The 22,060-nt window shown below is 38.1% G+C and overlaps 1 protein-coding gene across 6 annotated transcripts in view; it reads right to left on the reverse strand.

Moving 5' to 3' along the window:
* The window catches only part of CTNNA2 (catenin alpha 2), a 1,212,918-nt gene that overhangs the window by 70,691 nt on the left and 1,120,167 nt on the right, over positions 1-22,060 (reverse strand). For all 6 annotated transcript variants that reach the window (XM_021088202.1, XM_021088201.1, XM_021088200.1 and 3 more), the window contains one exon: positions 14,800-14,951. In XM_021088202.1, coding sequence (XP_020943861.1) covers positions 14,800-14,951 — 152 coding nt within the window. The remainder of the gene's footprint in view (positions 1-14,799; positions 14,952-22,060) is intronic.

Below are 22,060 nucleotides of genomic sequence, written 5' to 3' on the forward strand. Positions count from 1 at the left end.
ACCTCAGTTCTGCCCTTATGTTCTCTACAGGAAGGCCTTTTTACTACAATAAATAACTATTTTGGGGAGTTCCCATTGTGGCTCAGTGGCAACAAACCCAATTATTACCCTCAAGGATGCGGGTTCAATCCCTGGCCTTGCTCAGTGGGTTAAGGATCCTGCATCACTGTAAGTGTGGTGTAAGTCACAGGCAAGGCTCAGATCCTACATTTCTGTGGGTGTGGCCTAGACCAGCACTGTAGCTCTGATTGGACCCCTAGCCTGGAAATTGCTGCAGGTGTGGCCCTAAAAAAAAAAAAACAAAATAAGAACCACTTTGGTCTACTCTTGGCTCTATGATTCTACTATTTAAAATACCTCCCTTCTAAGAGTCTATTGGATTAATTTGTTCTTATTACAGAGGCCCAAGAATATCATGTGACTTGTCTAGGGTCAAGCCACAGGTCACTTGTAGAACAGGATCCATTGATCTACCTGCCTCCAATTGCCAATCAGATGTTCAATCTCTCTACAACAGCTTCCATAAAGAAGCAAAGAGAGAATAGGATGAAAAATTTACACTCGTTTTCACCAGGATGCATGAAACATGTATTAAGGACCATTGAAAGGAATGACTCAAACATAGGAGATGGGATTCAGATGGCAGAATAGTAGGAATGGAACTCAACTTCTTTCCTAAAGCAAGAAAATTTACAACCAAATGCTGAGCAATCTTCAACCAAATGGACTGGAGACTTTCAAAAAGATATCCTACTCCAGAAGACAAATTGGAGGCCACATCAAGAGTTAGGAAGGGTGAGTAAAAAATATAAGCAACCTCATATCATACCTCCAAGGTGGGAAGCCCCACAAACTGTAAAGTAACTGTATCATAGAGACTCACCTACAGGAGTGACAGTTCTGAGCCCCACATCAAACCCCCACATGTAAGGGATATGGCACTGGGAGAAAGAGCCCCTGGAGCATCTGGCATTGAAGGCCAGTAGAGCTTATGCACAGGAGCTCCACGGGACTGGGGGAAATGGAGACCCCCATTCTTAAAAGGTGCACACAGATGTTCATGTGCACCAGGTCGCACGGCAAAGCACAGTCTCCATAGGAATATGGGTCAGACCTGACTCCAGTTCTTGGAGGACCTCCTGGGGAAACAGGGGTGAATGTGGCTTGTTGTTGGGGAAGGACATTGGAAGCAAAGCTTTGGAAATATTCATCAGCATGCCTTTCTCCAGAGGTTGCCATTTTGGGAAAATCTGCCCCCCCAGCACTGAGAAGCCCCAGGGCAAACAACAATCCAGGTGGGATCACAGCCCCACCCATCAGTAAACAGGCTACCTAAAGACCCCCCAGGCACACAGCCCCCTCTAATCTCACCCAGAGACAAAGCCCCACCCACCAGAGGGATAGGAATAAGCTCCACCTACCAGTGGGTAGGCATCCATCCCTCCCATCAGGAAGCCTACAGCAAGACCTCGTACCAACTTCAGCCACAAGGGGGGCAGACACCAGAAGTAAGAGAGGCTACAACTCTATTATCTGTAAAAAGGTCACCACACCAAAAACCTATAAAAATGAAAAGACAGAGGACTATAGCTCAGATAAAGGAGAAAGAAAAAAGAGCTAAGTGATGAGGAGATTCTCAGCCTCCAGGAAAAAGACTTTAGACTGTTGATGATGAAGATGATGCAAGGCATTGGAAATAATCTGGAGGCAAAGATGGATAACTTACAGAAAACACTGACCAAAGAGATACAAGATATAAAACTTAAGCAAGAAGAGATGCAAAATACAATAACTGAAATAAAAAATTCATTAGAAGCAGCCAACAGCAGATTACAGGAGGCAGAAGAGTGAAGAAGCGAGGTGGAGGACAGATTAGTGGAAATTGTGGATGTGAAACAGAAAAGAGAAAAAAGATTGAAAACAAATGAAGAGAGCCTCATAGAACTCTGGGACAACATTAAAAGCACCAACATCTGTATTATAGGGGTGCCAGAAGGAGAAGAGAGAGAGAAAGGGAGAGAAAAAATATTTGAAGAGATAATAGCCAAAAACTTCCCTAACATTGGAGAGGAACCACTCACTCAAATCCAGGAATTGCAATGAGTACCATATAAAATAAATTCAAGGAGGAACACCCTGAGACACATATTAATCAAAGTGACCAAAATTAAAGACAAAGATAAAATGTTGAAAGCAGCTAGGGAAAATAAACCACATACAAGGGAACCCCAATAAGGTTATTGGCAGATTTTTCAGCAGAAACTCTGCAAGCCAGAAGGGAGTGGCTCAATATACTTAACATGATGAAAGGAAAAAACCTCCAACCAAGACTACTTTACCCTGCAAGGCTCTCATTCAGATTTAAAGGAGAAATAAAAGCTTTACAGATAAGCAAAAGCTAAGAGAATTCAGCAGCACTAAATCAGCATTACCACAAATACCAAAGGAACTTCTCTAGGCAGAAAAGAAAAGGCCTCAACCAGAAACAAAAATACCACAAATGACAAGGCTCACCAGTAAAGGTATACATGCAGTAAAGATACGAAATCATCCATGCACAATTATGCCACCAAAATCAGAAATTGTGAGAAGAGGAGGGTACAAATGCAGGACACTGGAGATGAACTTGCAATTAAGAGACCAACAACTTAAAACAATCTCGTGTATATATATATATATATATAGACTCATATCAAAACTTGAGAATAACTGTGAACCAAAAATCTACAATTGATACACAAACAAATAAGAAAAATCAACTCAAATATAACACCAAAGTTAGTCATCAAACCAGAAGAGGAGAGAACAAGAAAAGAAGGGAGGAAAAAAGAGCAACAAAAAAAATCCAAAGCAATTAATAAAATAGCAATAAGAACATACATATCAATAATTACCTTAAATGTTAATGGACTAAACACTCCAACCAAAAGACAGAGACTAGCTGAATGAATACAAAAACAAGACACATATATATGCTGTCTTCAAGAGACCCTCTTCACTTCTAGGGACACATACAAATGGAAAGTGAGAGGATGGAGGAAAATATTCTATGCAAAAGGGAATCACAAGAAAGCTGGAGTATCAATACTCATATCAGACAAAATAGACTTTAAAATGAAGAATATTTCAAGGGACAAGGAAGGTCATTACATAATGATCAAAGGATCAATCCAAGAAGAAGATATAACAATTTTAAATATCTACCCACCCAACCTAGGTTCACCACAATATATAAGGCAACTTCTAACAACCTTAAAATGACAAATCAACAATAACACAATCATAGTGGGGGACTTTAACACCCCACTTACAGCAATGGACAGATCATCCAGACAGAAAATCAATAAGGAAACACAGGCCCTGAATGAAGCATTAGACCAGATGGACTTAATAGATATTTATAGGACATTCCATCCAGAAGCAACAGAATACACATTCTTCTCAAGGGCACATGGAACATTCTCTAAAATTGCTACAAATCAAGCCTTGGTAACTTTCAGAAAATTTAAATCATATCAAGCATATTTTCTAACCACAATGCTATATGACTAGAAATCAATAAGAAAAAAAAATGCAAAAAACCAAACACGTGGAGACTAAACAAAATGCTACTAAACAACCAATGGATCACTGAAGAAATCAAAGAGGAAATTAAAAAATACCTAGAAGCAAATGACAACACAGATATGACACTCCAAAACCTATGGGATGCAGCAAAAGCCATTCTAAGAGGAAAGTTTCTAGCAATACAAGCCTACCTCAGGAAACAAGAAAAAGCTCAAATAAACCAGCTAACATTACATTTCAAGCAGCTCTAGAGAGAACAGACAAAACCTAAAGTTAGCAGAAGGAAAGAAATCATAAAAATCAGGGCAGAAATCAATGAAATAGAAGTGAAGACAACCATAGAAAAGATCCGTGAAACGAAAAGCTGGTTCTTTGAAAAGATCAACAGAATTGATAATCCCTACTTACCAAGAAAAAAAGAGAGAGGACTCAAATCAATAAAATTAGAAATGAAAAAGAAGAAGTAACAATGGACATCACAGATATACAAAGGATCATAAAAGACTACTATGTGCAACTATATGCCAATAAAACAGAAAACCTAGAAGAAATGGACAAATTCTTAAAAGAGTACAATCTTCCAAGTCTAAAGCAAGATGAAATGGAAAAAAAGGAATGGACCAATCACAAGTACTGAAATTGAAACTGTGATTAAAAAACTTCTAACAAACAAAAGGCCAGGACCAGATGGCTTCACAGGCGAATTCTATCAAACATTTAGAGAAGAGCTAACACCTATCCTTCCGAAACTATTTCAAAAAATTGCAGAGGAAGGGACACTCCCAAACTCATTCTACAAGGCCACCATCACCCTGATATCACAAAAGATACCTCAAAAAGAAAATTACAGGCCAATTTCGCTGATGAACATAGATGCAAAAAAACCTCAACAAAACCGAGTCTGACAATACATTAAAAGGACTGTACATCATGATCAAGTGGGATTTATCCCAGGAATGCAAGGATTCTTCAATATGCACAAATCAATGTGTGATACACCATATTAACAAACTGAAGAATAAAAACCATATGATCCTCTCAATAGACGTGGAAAAAGCCTTTGACAAAATCCAACACCCATTTCTGATAAAAACCCTTCAAAAGTGGGCATAGAGGAACCACCTCAACATAATAAAGGCCATATATGACAAACCCACACAAACATCATTCTCAATGGTGAAAACTAAAAGAATTCCCATAAGATCAGGAAAAAGACAAGGATGTCGCTTCCACTACTCTTCAACATAGTTTTGGAAGTCCTAGCCACGGCAATCAGAGAAGTAAAGAAATAAAAGGAATCCAAATTGGAAAGGAAGAAGTAAAACTATCACTATTTGCAGATGACATGATACTACACCTAGAGAATCCTGAAGACTCTACCAGAAAACAGTTAAAGCTCATCCATGAATTTGGCAAAGTCACAGGATACAAAATTAATACACAGAAATTGACGGCATTTCTATATACTAACAATGAAAGATCAGAAAGAGAAATAAGGGAAGCAATCCCATTTACCATCTCATCCAAAAGAATAAAATACCTAGGAGTAAACCTACCTAAAGAGACAAAAGACCTGTACTCTGAAAACTCTAAGACACTGATGAAAGAAATTAAAGATGACACAAACAGATGGAAAGACACACCATGCTCTTTGATTGGAAGAGTTAATATTATCAAAATGACTATACTACCCAAGGCAATCTACAGATTCAACGCAATCCCTATCAAATTACCAAGGACATTTTTCACAGAACTCGAACAAAATATGTTAAAGTTTGTTTGGAAGCACCAAAGACCCAGAATAGCCAAAGACATCCTGAAAAAGAAAAATGGAGCTGGAGGAATCAGGTTCCCTGACTTCAGACTATACTACAAAGCAACAGTCATTAAAACCATATGGTACTGGTGCAAAGACAGAAATATAGATCAGTGGAACAGGATAGCAAGTCCAGAATTAAACCCACACACCAACAGCCAAGTCATCTATGACAAAGAGGCAAGTATATGCAATGGAGAAAAGACAGCCTGTTCAATAAGTGGTGCTGGGAATACTGGACAGCCACATGGAAAAGAATGAAATTAGAACACTCCCTAACACCATACACAAAAAGAAACTCCAAATGGATTAAAGACCTAGATATAAGACCAGATACTATAAAACTCTTAGAGGAAAACATAGGTCAAACACTCTCTGACATAAATGACAGCAACATCTTCTCAGATCCACCTCTTATAGTAATGACAGTGAAAACAAAAATAAACAAATGGGACCTAAGTAAACTTAAAAGTTTCTACATAGCAAAGGAAACCCTAAACAAAATGAAAAGACAATCCATAGAATGGGAGAAAATCTTTGCAAATGAATCAACTGACAAGGGATTCATCTCCAAAATTTATAAACACCTTCTGCAGCTCCATACCAAAAAAACAAACAACCCCATCAAAAAATGGGCAGAAGATCTAAACAGACAGTTCTCCAAAGAAGACATACAGATGGCCAAAAAACACATGAAAAGATGTTCAACATCACTCATTATTAGAGAAATGCAAATCAAAACCACTATGAGGTACCACCTTACACCAGCCAGAATGGCCATCATCAAAAAGTCTACAAACAACTACACGCAGAGAGGGTGTGGAGAAAAAGGAACCCTAGTACACTGTTGGTGGGAATGTAAGTTGGTGCCACCACTGTGGAAAACAGTATGGAAATTCCTCAGAAAACTAAAAAACAGAACAGCCATTTGACCCAGCAATCTCATTCCTGGGCATCTATTCAGAGAAAACCATGACTCAAAAAGACACATGTACTCCAATGTTCATTGCAGCATATTTACAATAGCCAAGACATGGAAACAACCTAAATGTTCATTGACAGAGGAGTGGATCAAGAAGATGTGGTACATATACATAATGGAATATTACTCAACCATTAAAAAAAAGAAATACTGGCATTTTTAGCAACATGGATGGATCTAGAAATTATCGTGCTAAGTGAAGTTAGTCAGACAATGAGACACCAACATCAAATGCTATCACTTACATGTGGAACCTGAAAAAAGAACTCAATGAACTTCTTTGCTGAACAGATACTGACTCACAGACTTTGAAAAACTTATGGTTTCCAAAGGAGACAGTTTCGGGGGGTGGGGAGATGAGCTGGGGGTTTGGGATGGAAATCCTATAAAACTGGATTGTGATGACCATTGTACAACTATAAATGTAATAAATTCATTGAGTAATAAAAAATAAAATTTTAAAAAATGTAAAAAAATTAACAACAACAACAACAAATAAACAAACAAACATAAATGAGTTTTCATTGGGAGCGGAAAGATGAGGACATAGGTTGGCAACCGCAACATGAGAGTTTGGGTGATGCATGAAAAGAATTTCCCAACAGACCTCTACATCACTGGAATGGGTTGGTAACTAGAAAGGAGAATTAAAGATTTCCTAAAACTAACATAGAACAGTTTCCCTATTCAGGACTGATTGGCCGTTGGCACCCCTAGCCTATATTAGGTAGGGGCAGCCTAACTTAGCTTCTTGTCTCTGCCCTTACCCCACACTTTCTACTCTTTAAGATCTAACTCAGATCATGTTCTTCTCCTGCTCAGAGCGCTTCAATGGCTCCCATGTCTCATTCAATGTGGTTCTGAGGCCACATGTGGCATTCTCTCTCTCTGTAGCACACCTCCCCCACCACTTTAATGGCTTGTTTCCTCCTCCTTCTTCAAGTCACTTCCCAAATGTCACCCAATGACAACCCTTCATAAAACTCCCGCTCATCCTGTGTTCTGTCCCCTTTATACCATCTTGGTTTTCTCCACAGCACATTAACTATCATGTTATATCTACTTGTTTGTTCTCTGTCTCCCACCAAATCCTCCCATTCCTTGATGATTGGAATTTTTGTTCACCTCTTTATTCAGGGCGCTTCCAACAGTAGGGCATATAGTAAGCACTCAACAAATATTTAATAAATGAATGACAAAACTGAATCACCAATTTTTTAAAATCATACTAAATTACTTTAATTGAGATAAGGAAACAAAACTACAGATATCATGGGACCATGTTGCTAACTGCAATCTGTAAGAGGTAAATCAGTTTTGTTACATAAGGTATTTCTAAAGTCTCTTTAACTCTGCGTATTTTCTTTTTTTTTTTTTTTTTTTTTTTTTTTTTTTTTTTTGTCTTTTTGTGTTTTCTAGGGCTGCACCCACAGTATATGGAAGTTCCCAGGCTAGGGGTCTAATCGGAGCTATAGCCACTGGCCTTCGTCAGAGCCACAGCAACGTGGGATCCGAGCCACGTCTGTGACCCACACCATAGCTTGCGGCAATGCTGGATCCTTAGCCCACTGAGCAAGGCCAGGGATCAAACCTGAAACCTCATGGTTTCTGGTCAGATTTTTTAACCACTGTGCCATGACAGGAACTCCCAACTCTGTGTATTTTCTAACTACAACAAATATTCTGACTCCAATACTTGCAATTTTGATAATATTGCTGATTTATTTAACAAGTTCTGTGTCATTAATTAATTGTATAAATTTCAGAGTTTCCATTGTGGCTCAGTGGGTTAAGGACCCGACATTTTCTCTATGAGAATATAGGTTTGATCCCTGGCCTTGCTCAGTGGGTTAAAAATCTTTCATTGCTGCAAGTTTCAAGGTAGGTTGCAGATGCATCTCTGATACAGTGTTGCCACGGCTGTGGCATATTGGTATATGCTGCAGCTATAGCTCTGATTCAACTTATGGCCCAGGTACTTCCATATGCTGTGAGTATGGCTGTAAAAAGGGGGAAAAAAAAAAAAAGATAAATTTCTTCCCAGAAGGATGAGGAAAAGGAAGTGTTTCTCAGGAACCTACTAAAGCCAGGTCTATACTAGTGCTTTAAAGCTGTGGTAATATTTGCACTCATTTACAGATAAAGAAATTGAGGTATGGAGAAGGAAATTAGCATGACGATGACCCCCAAAACTGTTTAAACCATAGGTTCCCAAATTTTATTGCTTCAAGCATTGTCTCAGTAATTATTTTCAAGGTATCTCTAGGCTAAAAACAAACAAAACTAATAGTTCTGCTGACTAATCTGATCATAAAAAATGGATGAAGTTGATTGTCCTAACAATTTAGTACCTGTTACGCATTGCATTCCTTCTCAAACCTTGGAATACAATTGAACAGTCATTGAGTTTGCTTTTTATCACAGCAACCACCAGAAACTCTGCATCACAGAGATAGAATGTAATCAATATATGATCAAAAGGAATGTACCAACCTAACATTTAAACCGTGAACTACCTTCAGCTAATATTTCACATGGTATCTGAGAGATGTCAGTGTGTTTTCCTTGACATTTTAAGATATCTTGCAATGCTCCAGGGCGTCTTCATGCCTAGTTTGGGAGATGTAAAATTAAGCTACAAAACTTTATCTAAACCCTGTCCTGGACCCTGCTGGTTCTCTTCTCTGCTTTAAAAGTTTCATATGCAACTAAATTAGAGGGTTTCAATTATATATATATATATATATATATGTATATATATCATAATATTTTTTTTTCAGGGTCATTCTCCGAGAAGCAACTACTGCATTGTTGAATACAGATATTCTGACGCCAAGATATTACCACCTTACTTACCCTTATCCACCCACTTAGGATACCCACCTTATCCTACCCACTTACTTTAATATCCAGTATTAAATGTTCAACTCCTTGTGTCTTAAATATACACTTGCTCTTCCTTGTTTGCAGATTTTTTATTTGTGAATTTTCTTGCTCACCAAAGTTTCACTGTAATCCTAAAAATCAATATTTTTGTAGGTGTTCATAGACATGTGCAAGGTGGCAAAAACTTTGAGTTACCCAACAAGCATATTCCTAGCCCAGGTCAAAAAACAGCACAAAGTTCTGCTTTCTTATTTCAATTCTTATACCATAAACACATATCCTTTTTGCAATCTATTTAGCACCACATTTTTTTTCTTTTTGTCGTTATTTCTCTGCTTAAAATGTTGTTTAGAGTTCTTAAGTGCAGGAAGGTTGCCATACCTTATAGAGAAAATGCATCTGCTAAATAAGCTTCCTTCAGACATAAGTGAGAGTGTAGTTGGCCATGAGTTTAATGTTAATTTATAAGTAATACATATTTGATGAAGTGTCTTTAAACAAAAACACACATAAAACGAACTAATATATTGATCGGTTAATGAAAATGTATCCAGAGGAACACAGGAACCTAACCCTAAATTTCCCCAAGGAACAACATTTCAGTATTCTTTAATTTGGGGTTCACAGCAACATGATCAAATATAACTACTGCAAATAATGAGAATCAAATGAATGCTAGTGTGCCAGATTTGCCTGTTTATTTTTTAAACTACATGTTGTAGTATTTAGAAAATCTTTCTTTTTTCTGCCCTGGCTGTGCACATAGCATGCAGAAGTTCCCAAGCCAGAGATCAAACCCACACCATAGCAGTGACCCAGGCTACAGCAGTGACAACACCACATCCTTAACCTGCTGAGCCACCAGGAGCTCCAGAAAACTTTTATGTAGCTGATAGATCACCAACGACAAGCTTCAGCAAGAAGCAAACAACAAAATAATCTTAAGGAAGAGAGGCAGAGTAGACCTGTTCTCAGAGAGAAGAGGTCTGAGAGGTGAGGTTGGAATATAGGAAGGATGAGTTTGCCTGTTTCCAAAGAGTGCCTGGAGCTGGCCTGGAGCATCTATGTGCTAACAACATCATTAAATATGTATTGATTGCTGTAAGGCAAGGTGATGAAGAATTTGACCCTTCAAGGTCCTTTCTGCATTTATTTTTTGGGAAAAAATTTTTTATTTTTCCAAAGCATAATCAACACTTTGGGAAGAAAGGAGACTTGGCCAGATTTGCTGGGAAGACACTCTCCTTGCTTTCCTGTCTTTCTCCCTGACTTAGTGTAATGATATTTTTCTAGGTAGACTTAATCATTATACACAGCAAACCAAGACTTTACAAAATGAAGCCATCCTGGTACTGAATTGGGAAAGATTTTTTAAACAACAATTTGTATATACAGTACATTTCTCTCTTCCTAAGTTTTAAGTGGTGTGAAATCCATCTGATCAAATCACTCAAAATGTCGAGATGGAGGAATGACACTTCATGTAACAAAGATATGGCATTTTTATCTAAAATTATGTTTTTTTACAGCTCATGAATGAATAAATGAATGATGGCTTATAAACTTCCTCAGCCTCCCAGATGAATGGTTGTCACAAAAAAGTGAAGGCTAACAAAGCAGAAAAAATGGCAAAAGAGAGAATATGTCTTGAGAATCGTAGTGGAATTTAGTGCCACATGCTTTGAAAACATAACTTGCATGGTCTATTACTTTATTTCACAAGTTAGTATATAAGGGGGAAAAATGATATAATTTGTTATCAGCTAAAAAGGCTGACTATCCTTCCTATCCTTCTCCTTCACTTCTCATCTTTTCTCTCATTCTCTTCCCATCCCCACAGGTATCTGTTTTTCTCTCCCCCTAACATGCATCATATTAAGCACTGCACCAGACAATGCATTCTAGTGAAGGGAAAATAAAAAAAACAGACTTTGCTTTCCAAAATTTCAGTTTAAAGAAGGTAATAGATGTAAAAGGAAATAGGGTAACAATTATTACCACAAGCAGAAAGAGCTACAGGTAGTTAAAGAATAGTGTGAGTATTTTTGGGGGGGGGGAAATGTAAGGAAAGAAGATTTGAGCTAGGTCTTGAAAGATGGTAAGAGTTTGACAGATCTAAAATGGGCAAGTTAAAAGGGGGTTCCACTGTGGTTCAATGGTAATGAACCCAACTAGATCCATGAGGAAGTGGGTTTGATCCCTGGTCTTGCTCAGTGGGTTAAAGGATCTTATGCTGCTGTGGTTGTGATGTAGGCCAGCAGCTATAGCTCTGATTCGACCCCTAGCCTGGGAACTTCCATATGCCACAGGTGTGGCACTAAAAAGACAATGTAATAATAATAATAATAATATGCAAGTTAGAAGAACAGGAAATACATTTGACAGTCTTCAAAGTCCAGAGCTGAACTCTACATTGCTACCTACAATTGGTGTTGTCTTGAAATGGAGTTTTAACTAAAGAACAACCCCCCCTTGGCTAAGAAGGCAGCTGCAAGCCTTTCCAGCTGTGCTCATCACTATACCACCCTTCTTGTAATAATGTAACAACTGTGTGCTCTCTGTCCAAGCCAGCAGCCCTGCTAATCAGGTACCCAGCATTGCTTATCAGTTCCGCTTCTGTAACCTGGCTTGCTCAGTTTCTTAGGGAGGAACACTGTCTGCTTGGGGATGGGGGAGGTCCGGGATGCTTACATGGGAAAATCAAGACCTTGTAGTGTATAAAAGTTACTGAGAACAAAGACCTGGTGCTCAGACTCTGGAGGTGACTCCTCTGAGCCTGCACCGGTGCTGAATAAACCTTGCTTTTCCCTATCTCCGAGTGCTGTTTGTCTCCTTCCATTGCCACGGTTTTTGCGGTTTCCGCAACAGTCTGATACAACTTCTGCAATGCTCTGAACACTTTTAATTAGTTATGGAATTATTATGAAAGGAAGACATATTTCATGAAAAGAGCCAAGCTGCTTAAAGATGAGAAGATAAAAAGATGCTATTTGTGCTCCCCAGTGAAGAAGTTGGGTGGATGTTTCAGGAGAAGCATTAAGTTGATCAAGAGGGAAGAGATGATTATTCCTGGGGATGTTCTACTCCATCTGCTCAGATCACCTTGCAAGAATCATGTTGTCTTCTGCACATCTGTCTCGAGACATGTTTCTACAATAATTTCTTAGCCTCTTTGCTGAAAACTCCATCTTGTCCTGCTTTACTTTACCTCATCTTCCTGCTTGAAAAACAGTTGCAGTGCTGGTGAATGACTTAAGCTTAAGCACAAAGACCTAAAGGCATAAGTTATTCATAGGGTCAGCTGAATGAGGACCTAATGTGTTGGTCTAGGCACGCTGGACTTGTGCAGATTGGCAAGCCTTTTGCACAGCATGATATGTCCTCTTAAGAACAAAAGAAAGAGGAGCCTCATGGCCCCAAGGGGTTTATGAGGGGTCGTTAGCAGGATATGCATTAGCAAGGAGAACCTAGGTGCAAACCTAGGACTGCCTTGTGCAGAAGCACAATGGTGATTCTCTAGATGCTATTCATAGATAGCTGATGCCAAGCTTCCTCAAATGCTAATGATAGTTAAATGCCTAAAGGTCAGAATAAAAGCTTAATCAGCAACCGACTAATGTGACTTTTAAAATACTTAAAAAAACCTATATCCTGCACCTACAACCCCCTCCTCACTTGATGTAATCCTCAAGAGCACAATAAAAACAGTGTGGTTTCTTGAGGCAGGGCTCTTGGTCCCTGAGACCTTGAGTCCCCCGGTTCCCACCTTTACTTAAGATAAATGTCTCTATGTCCTGTTTTATGCTAACTTTTTTCCTTAAGTTTCACAGCACCCGTTCTTCAGCCCCAACCTGCTGAGCTGGTCTCCCAGACATCACAGTTGAAGAGGACCACACATAGGTTTAATGACTTCAAAGATATCAGGATTTGGGGAAGAATTAATGACTTATATGAAATTTTTTTTTTTTTTTTGTCTTTTTGCCATTTCTTTGGGCCACTCCCGCGGCATATGGAGGTTCCCAGGCTAGGGGTCGAATCGAGCTGTAGCCACTGGCCTACGCCAGAACCACAGCAACGCGGGATCCGAGCCTCGTCTGCAACCTACACCACAGCTCATGGCAACGCCGGATCGTTAACCCACTGAGCAAGGGCAGGGACCGAACCCGCAACCTCATGGTTCCCAGTCGGATTCGTTAACCACTGCGCCATGACGGGAACTCCTATATGAAATTCTTAAAGAACTTGGTATGTATTGTCCAGAGAGAACAACACATCACAGATACTTCTTGAAACATCTGAAGGACCACACATAGAAAATGAATTATTTAGTTATTTTTTTGTGGTATTTGAGGAGATGCTGGTTTAGATGCTCAGTGATCACCCTGAGAGAAAGTTTTTCAAGGTGAATCATCAAGTAACTCATAGCTTCATTGAGCAGCCTCGGGGACAGTTGTGGAAGCTGAGGATGGAAAAAGAGTCTAGGGTCGCCTCATCCAATATGGTGGCCACAAGCTACAGGGAGCTATTGAGAACTTTAAATAGTTTTGAATACATTTGATTAAATTAAAAATTATTAAAATCCATTTCATCTGTTTCTATTTGCTTTGTTGACATATTTACTAAGAAATTAAAAATTCCAAATGTGGCTCACTTTATACTTTTATTGGACAACAGGCTTTTCAGATTAGCACCACAGATGCACCATCTCTATGTCAATCATATAGCCACAAATATATCTATGTCATCAATTTTGCTTTTGAATATTGAGTTTATTTTAAGAAGAGTTCTGTGGCTAAAGAAAGTGTTTGAAATCAACTATGCCAAACTGTTGATAAGGCAAGGAAAAAAAAAGTCAGCATGGAATATTATGCAGCAGTTAAATGGAAAAACATAATCTATGTACCTTCATAGAGACAGATGAAGACATATTGTGGGTGAACAAAGCAAATTGCAAACAACACTTATATGAGTTTTAATATCTGCTGTATTATGTTTTCTAGTGAGTGTCTATATATAATTACTTAGGCAAAGGTTTAAAAGGCTCATACCTACCTGACAATAGAAGACCAAGGATGGGAGGATAGTAGGGAAGGCCACAGAAGGAGGTTTTTTAGAAAGTTATTTAGCCCTATTTATAATGTCTTAGTTATTTGTTACCAGAAAAAAATATAGCTTTATACTACTTTATTATTATTATTATTAATACTATGAAGCTGGATATTCTCCATTTCTCTCCATCCCATGGCTTTCTGATCCTCATGGGAAATAGTGTCAGCAATAGGAGCACATGGAGAATGGGGGGGGGTGCCCCTAAGTTTGTATCAAATTTAGGCAACAATATGTGCAAGAAGTAGACGGGACAGAACCCCTCAGGATATTCAGTGCTAATCTAAGCTTGTTGGTATCATTCATCCCTTCATAAGTAAAATATCCTTCAGGAGCTAAACAGCTTACCAAGTTAAACTAAATAATAAAAAACAAAGAGTAAATTCCTTGGGGTCCCTACTAGAAGCTCCAATCATGTCCGAGCTACAGAGGAATCACGTACCCTGATCATCAGCACAGCCTTTCTGATGTCCCGAACGCCGTCATACACCAGGCGAGAGGCATCGATGAACTCATTCTCCTCAAATGGTTGAGGGACGTTGGCGCTCAAGGCTTCAATGGCAACCTCCACTTGCTCAGCAAAGCGTGGCATCACTGTATTAAAGTGAAAAGCAGTGGATGAGGCAATCTTTCATACTCCTTTGTTTCAGCCTTTAGGCAAGATGGCGTGCTCTAGGTATTTCCACATTTCAGTGGATCTGCGTACGCACCTGTCTAATTTGGGGTTGATCCAATTTAGTGGTCTTTGTGCCACTTACCTTCTGCAGGGAAACAAATATTTCTCCCTGAATGGTGATGGTATGCAAAGAGCAAGTTTTTGAAACCTGCCCAAGGAAGTATGGTATATATAGTGTGTGTGAATCCAGGTTTCATGTTAAGTGGAGTTCCTCTTCTGCTGGTCCTTAGCTGTGAAACTTTGGCCAGATATTATTGTCCCTTCTAAATCTTCATCTTTGTCTATAAAATATAATAGTAAAATCCTACCCTGAGATTCAGTGGGATGAAGCATACAAATGCATTGGATGGCATCTGGCCCTTAAAAAGCCTCAATAAATTTGTGACTAACATCAGATGTTAAAGTCATAGCTGGTAAGTAACAGACATTAACCTATGTAGTTCCACAGTAAAATGTGAATGAAATGACCCAATCCATTTCACTTTTGCAGGGTTTGAAAACTTAGAGGTGGGGAGAGGCTTGTAGAAAGACTGTTTACTAGGGGAGAAAGAAATCCCAGAATATTCCAGTAGAAAGGCCATGGAAAGAGACCAATGGACTCAAAAATAAGTTTGATTTAGTTCCAATTTACCAGGGCTTTGTTGATGTGCAAGAACATACATCTATACATTTTAAAGTGTGAGCACCTCTTTCTTTAAACCAGGACACCTGTGTACACGCTGGAAGTCTACAGAAAGTAAATTCGGTGGCTACTTAAAAAATGCTGCTGATTCACTGATTCTAGAACATTATAATTCAATGTTTTCTGCTGTTATCTTGTAACAATCAATTCACATAGCAAATGAAAGCCAAAAGCACAATTCATTTTATTTACAAGGACAATAAAATAGAAACATCATTCATCTATTTCCATTTCTGAACTTTCATGCCTGATTCGTCATTTTATTTTCATCCTCTGTGGATAGTTTAACACCATTTTAATCCCTAGCATGAGACACTCTGCTAAATTATTTTATTCTCTAGAGTCAGAGTATTCAAGATGAAACAGTCCTAAAAAAATGTTTTTCTACTAGGAAAAGTCAAACTTAATTTTTAAAACAAAGGGGGTTATGGGAAAACGGAGAAACCATTCTTTCAGCAGAAATTATCAAAACAAAAGCATGGCAAGGGGCAGATTTCCTTCTGTGAGTAAATTACTATGATTAATTCTGTATACTATTTGAATTTTTCATTTGGGTCTTTGAACTGCTTATATATAAAAAGGAATTTGGGAGCTATTGAGCTGTATTGCTGCAAAAAATGAATCAAAGAAAAATATACTTCTAAACCCACCACATTAGGCTAAGACCATTTCAGCTATCCATTTGTGTTGGGAATAAATTGTTTTACAAGACTAAATAATCTATATAATTAAAATTGACCTTCTTAAGCATGAAAACATTTTTGCATGTATTTGTCATTTTCACATGAGTACCTTTCTTAAATGAAATGAAAAATTCTTTTCCTTTCATAAACTGAAAATGCTAAACAACATTAATTCCATTTGACATCTAAGCTACCATCATGACCATCAATAATTTAATAGATGTATATGATAACATCACTGGTATTTAGCTGCACACATTTTTGTCCCTTTTTTATAACTAATGAATGGTACTCCTACACCTATGTAAGATTAAATACTTCTAAATATCAATATGAAACAAAATAAAAAAATAGTCAAAAGATTAGAAAATGCAATTCACAAAAAGGAATTCCCATATTATTGATAAATACAGAAAATATTTGACTTCACTAATGATTGGAAAAATTACAGTATAAACAATGAGATAGCATTTCATACTTGTTGGGGGATCAGCAGATGAAAGCTTAAAGTACCCATCTTACTGAGCATGTGGGAAAAAGGAAACCCTTATACGATAGATGGAGTGAAAATGCTTTGTCAAAATCTAGTAAAATGAAGCTTTCCAGTCCCAGAAGACTGAGTAAATTGGGGGCACAGGAATGACTTTGTGTCTCTATAGTTATAATTTGTTATTGTTGTTGTTAGGCTGAATATTCCAAGAGTTAGCAATAAAAACAACACAGTCCTACTGTATGGCACAGGGAACTATATCCAGTGTCCTGGGATAGACCATGATAAAAAAGAATGTGTGTGTGTGTGTGTGTGTGTGTGTGTGTGTACATATATATGTATGTATCACTGAGTCACTTTTTTCTACAGCAGAAATTGGCACAACATTGTAAATCAACTATAATTTTTTAAAAACATTTTAAAGAGTTATATTAAAATCTTAGAATAATAAATGCTTTAAGAAAGCTCTTTTGACTGGCTCTAACCTTGACCTATTCTGCATCTTCTAACTCAGGGGGGGAACCACTGTGAGCGTTTCACCCCAGATTCACAGATAAAATGAACTTGCAGATGTAGGTCAGGGGATAGCCAATATGTTAAAGCGAGACCTGAGGTCAAAGTGTTTCAGCAAACTGAAAAGACATGTAATTTTGAAGAAATTTAAAAATTCACAAAGTATGATGCATAATTTAAACATACATGCATTTTACTACACATATTCTGTAAGGATGTAAACAACTTTAAGTTACAGTGGTTACCTTGGAGAAAACAGGAGAGGCATCGGATTAGGTAAAGGTCTTAAGGAGACTTTAGGGACTTAATCTTAATTCTGATATAAATAATAATGGGAATCAGATATGGTCAGATGTTAATATTTGTTATACCTTATAGTGCAAGTTGGGCGTTGGTTATATTACTCTTTGTTCCTTTTGTATCTTGAAATCTTTTCAAAGATCAAATATTTAAAAAGAGATGAACAATATTACCATGAAGGATGAACTTCTCCTTATAGAATAAGGCTTGGAAAAAATAAAGTTCTAGCTCAAGGCCCAGAACATAGTAGAAACCAATTTGATCCACAGTATTAAGTGAGGCCATCCCTCAGAAATTGACTGTGATCAAATGCTTAATACTTGACCTTAAGACCTGCCAGCTGGAAAGCTGAATCTAGTAGTCCCCATCTATTAGACCCTTTGCATAAGGACCTTGGATGGAATCTAAAAGAGACAGCAAGACAGTGAGATTGTGTTGCTTTGTTTTGTTGGTCACCCTGAGGAAGAGTTGAGAAATAGGAAAATGCAGGAGGTGCCATGCTCTTTTTCCCCACCTTTCTTTAGCCCTGATTCTGTGCCCAAGGGAGAGAAAAAAACATTAAACTCTAGAGGGATCATTTTCATCAGGGATGCTTTGGGGCCCCAAACACTCCCGGTACTGCTGGGAAACCCCACGTTTAGAGAAGGGCATCTTGTTTGCTCCAGCGTGGAGTAGAGACTCTTGGGCAAATTAGGAGGTAAGGTCTTGGTATGAACAACAGTGTTATGGATATGGCATTGTCAGAAGGGGCAGAAACAAGAGAGTGGAAAACACCATCAACCTTTCAAGGGGAAAACAATGGTAGAGGATGCAGAATTCTTAATTTTCAAATAGGGGCTCAAAGGACAATTTGATCGGATAATTAATATTCCAATGACCTTATTATACTCAAGCTGGTAAAACCCAGAACTTGAACATACTCAATTTGATATTTATCTGCTATAACTGACAAGACATTCATTTCTCTTACCACAAGTCAGTGTTTGTCTGGGTCTGAACCATAAGAAAATGTTTCTCCATGCTCTGCTCCTAACTGCATTCGGTAGCTATTTATTTAGGGATTGGTCAACTACTACTGCTTTTAAACCAATATACCTTTGCTCTCCATGCTGCTGCTCTCTTTCCTGTTCTAGATTTAGCCTGTTTCATTATTAAAATGATAAGACTGAAAAATAAAATTTTATAGAACAATGATCCATCAACAATAGAATCTAAGATGTTGATTTAACTATGAGTTCTTCCAACACTTTGATAGGGTCTGAAAAACTAAATACCCCCAAAATAATACTGAAGTAGAAAAAGTCTCAGAGTGCATCAAATATGATGATATGATGCTGATTCTGCTTCCCATTAATTAGGACAAAACACAGCATTGCCTTTGTGATTCACACATTCTATATTAACAGAGTTTCTGATATAGGATTATATAAATAGAAGCTTCCTTCCACTTTCTGAATTACATCCAAAAATGTAGACACCACTTTACCGTTATTTATCAGAAATCCTGGATTGTTCTTAATAGCTTATGTCCTGAAAGGGTGATCGAAGTTGGAAATAAACTTTTAAATTCTTGCTATACTTTGGTATGCCAAGTGCACGTTAGGCCACAGAATGATGACATTCCAAGAGTAATGAAATCAGAGTTAAGTATGCATGTAAAAATCAAGGTCATCTTGTTCTACTGTTGATCGAGATCCTAAACCAGAGGTGAGAAAGATCTGGACTGAATCCTCCTGAGAGACTTCAGAGGTGAAGTTTCAGAGCACAGGGTGAGTCAGTAAAATGAACAAGAATTGTGCTAAAGATGCAAATAGCACTGCTGACAACCATAAGGGCAAAATCCAAGGTTAACTAGAAGTAGTGGAAATGAACAGCCAACCAACTCTACTGCCTCTGAGTAACTATCTAAAATGTCTATGCCCCTCTTTAAATGTTCCAAAGATGCCCTCTAATATAGAGGGGACCATAAAATCTCTTTATCAAGATGTGACTACAAACATCTGACACCTGCCTATAATTCTTATCTGTTTCTATTATAGAACTTAGTATTATAGTACTTAGTATAGTGCTTGGTACTTAGTACATTTAGCACTTAGTACACTAAGCACTTAGTATAGTACTTAGTATTAGGATTGTTTGCCATTTCTGTTATGTTGATGGTTTCATACAGAAGTCAGTTTTAGGCAGAGACTCCCTTTTCTTTATTCACTGCATCTTAAGCCCTTATTGCATTTCCAGCACAGCTCATCTATCCAGCTGGGAGAAGGATGGGAAGTGGAAAAATGGGATATAGGGAGGAACTCATTTTGTCACTGAAATTTTCAGGAATGAAATGAGCAGTATCACATTCTCCATACTAAGTCTCTCTCTTTCTGTCCATCACTGCATATTAATTTGGTAATTTTATTAAAGAGTTTCATGAGTCATTAACTGAGCTATTAGTGGACATTTGATTTGGTCTCTAGGGACCTGGGGGAAACCTGAGCTCTGAATCCTTTCAGGACTTCTTGAGTAGGATCTTCACTGCTGAGCATGGAGACAGATTCATTACTGTATCATTGACTAGTTCGCCAAAGCCAAAGTAGCACATCTGTGTACATAGAGGTCACCCAATTTTGACATACTCTCTTGAGTGTGTTCTTTACACAAATTTTATTAGTGGGAATAGAGAAGAGAAAATAAACTAGGTCCTTGTTCTATAGAAAGAATCCATCTAGTAAGTATTACTATAAAAAAAATACGTAAGAATATTTTTTAAAAATCTAGAAAAAGAAAATATTAGGACTGGGATAGAATTGTGGCCAACTGCAGTGCAGGAGTCAGTATATAATCCCCCTGCTCCTGTAACATATTTAAGTATTATGCCTATATTTTAACAGCTAAAGTTAAGTGAAGAATTAGGTGTTATGAGAGTATTTGGAGCCAGAAGGTATTGATCTGGGGAGCCTCTTTAGGGGCATGTCCAGTATCCTCATGCAACAGGAAAGTACTGCTTGATTTTGTTTCTATAGGTAGTGCATTCTTTCCTAAAAATGGTTTGTATCAGACACTGCTAAGAAATTGTATTCAAATGGTCCCCAATTAGATGCTAGGTTGAGAGGTGAAGAGAACATAGAGGAGGGAATGATGTTACCATTGGCGCCTGAACTTGCCCAAAAAGGAGAGTCAGACCAATGGGACCTAATCAAACTGAAAAGCTTTTGCACAGCAAAGGAAACAAAAAGAAAACAAAAAGACAATTTACAGAATGGGAGAAAATAGTTTCTAATGATGCAATGGACAAGGGCTTAATCTCTAGAATAGACAAGCAATTTATACAACACAACATCAAAAAAGCCAACAACCCAATTGAAAAATGGGCAAAAGACCTGAATAGACATTTCTCCAAGGAAGAGATACAGATGGCCAACAAGCACATGAAAAAATGCTCAACATCACTGATCATGAGAGAAATACAAATCAAAACTACCACGAGACACCACCTCACACCACTCAGAATGGCCATCATTAATAAGTCCACAAAAAACAAATGCTGGAGGGGGTGTGGAAAAAAGGGAACCCTCCTGCACTGTTGGTGGGAATGTAAGCTGGTACAACCAATATGGAGATCAGTATGGAGATACCTTAGAAATCTATACATAGAAATACCATATGACCCAGCAGTCCCACACTTGGGCATATATCTGGAAAAACTTTCCTTAAAAAAGACACATGCACCCTCATGTTCATTGCAGACCTTTACTTCTGACCTTGATTTTGTACACTTGCTCTAATCCTGCTTATGAATTTCATCACCACTCAGCTTCTTGAGATTAAAGTTTGAATCTTTGATGCTGTCAAATGAAATATTCCCTAGTAATGTCATTTTTTCATTCCCTTTGACATGTATATTCTTATCTTTGAATCATGTACCAGTTTGTCTTACTACTCTGCACAATTTCTCAAATCTGTCCTTCTCTGCTGCACCTCCCCTCTCCAATCACCTTGTTCTAATCTTGGCCTTTGCTTCCTCATTATCTACCTATGCTATTATCCTCTCTCCTCCTAGCCAAATACTGCATGGCACTATCTTTTTTTTTTTTTTTTTTTTTTTTTTTTTTTTTGTCTTTTTAGGGCCACACCTGCGGCATACGGAGGTTCCCAGGTTAGGGGTCAAATCAGAGCTGTAGCCGCTGGCCTACACCACAACCACAGAAACATGGGATCCAAGCCATGTCTGAATCCTACACCACAGCTCATGGCAATGCCAGATCCTTAACCCACTGAACAAGGCCAGGAATTGAACCTGTGTCCTCATGGATGCTAGTCAGATTCTTTTCCGCTGAGCCATGACAGCATCTCCACATGGCTCTATCTTGA

The sequence above is a fragment of the Sus scrofa genome, chromosome 3 (genome assembly GCF_000003025.6).
Source record: "Sus scrofa isolate TJ Tabasco breed Duroc chromosome 3, Sscrofa11.1, whole genome shotgun sequence".
NCBI lineage: Eukaryota > Metazoa > Chordata > Mammalia > Artiodactyla > Suidae > Sus > Sus scrofa.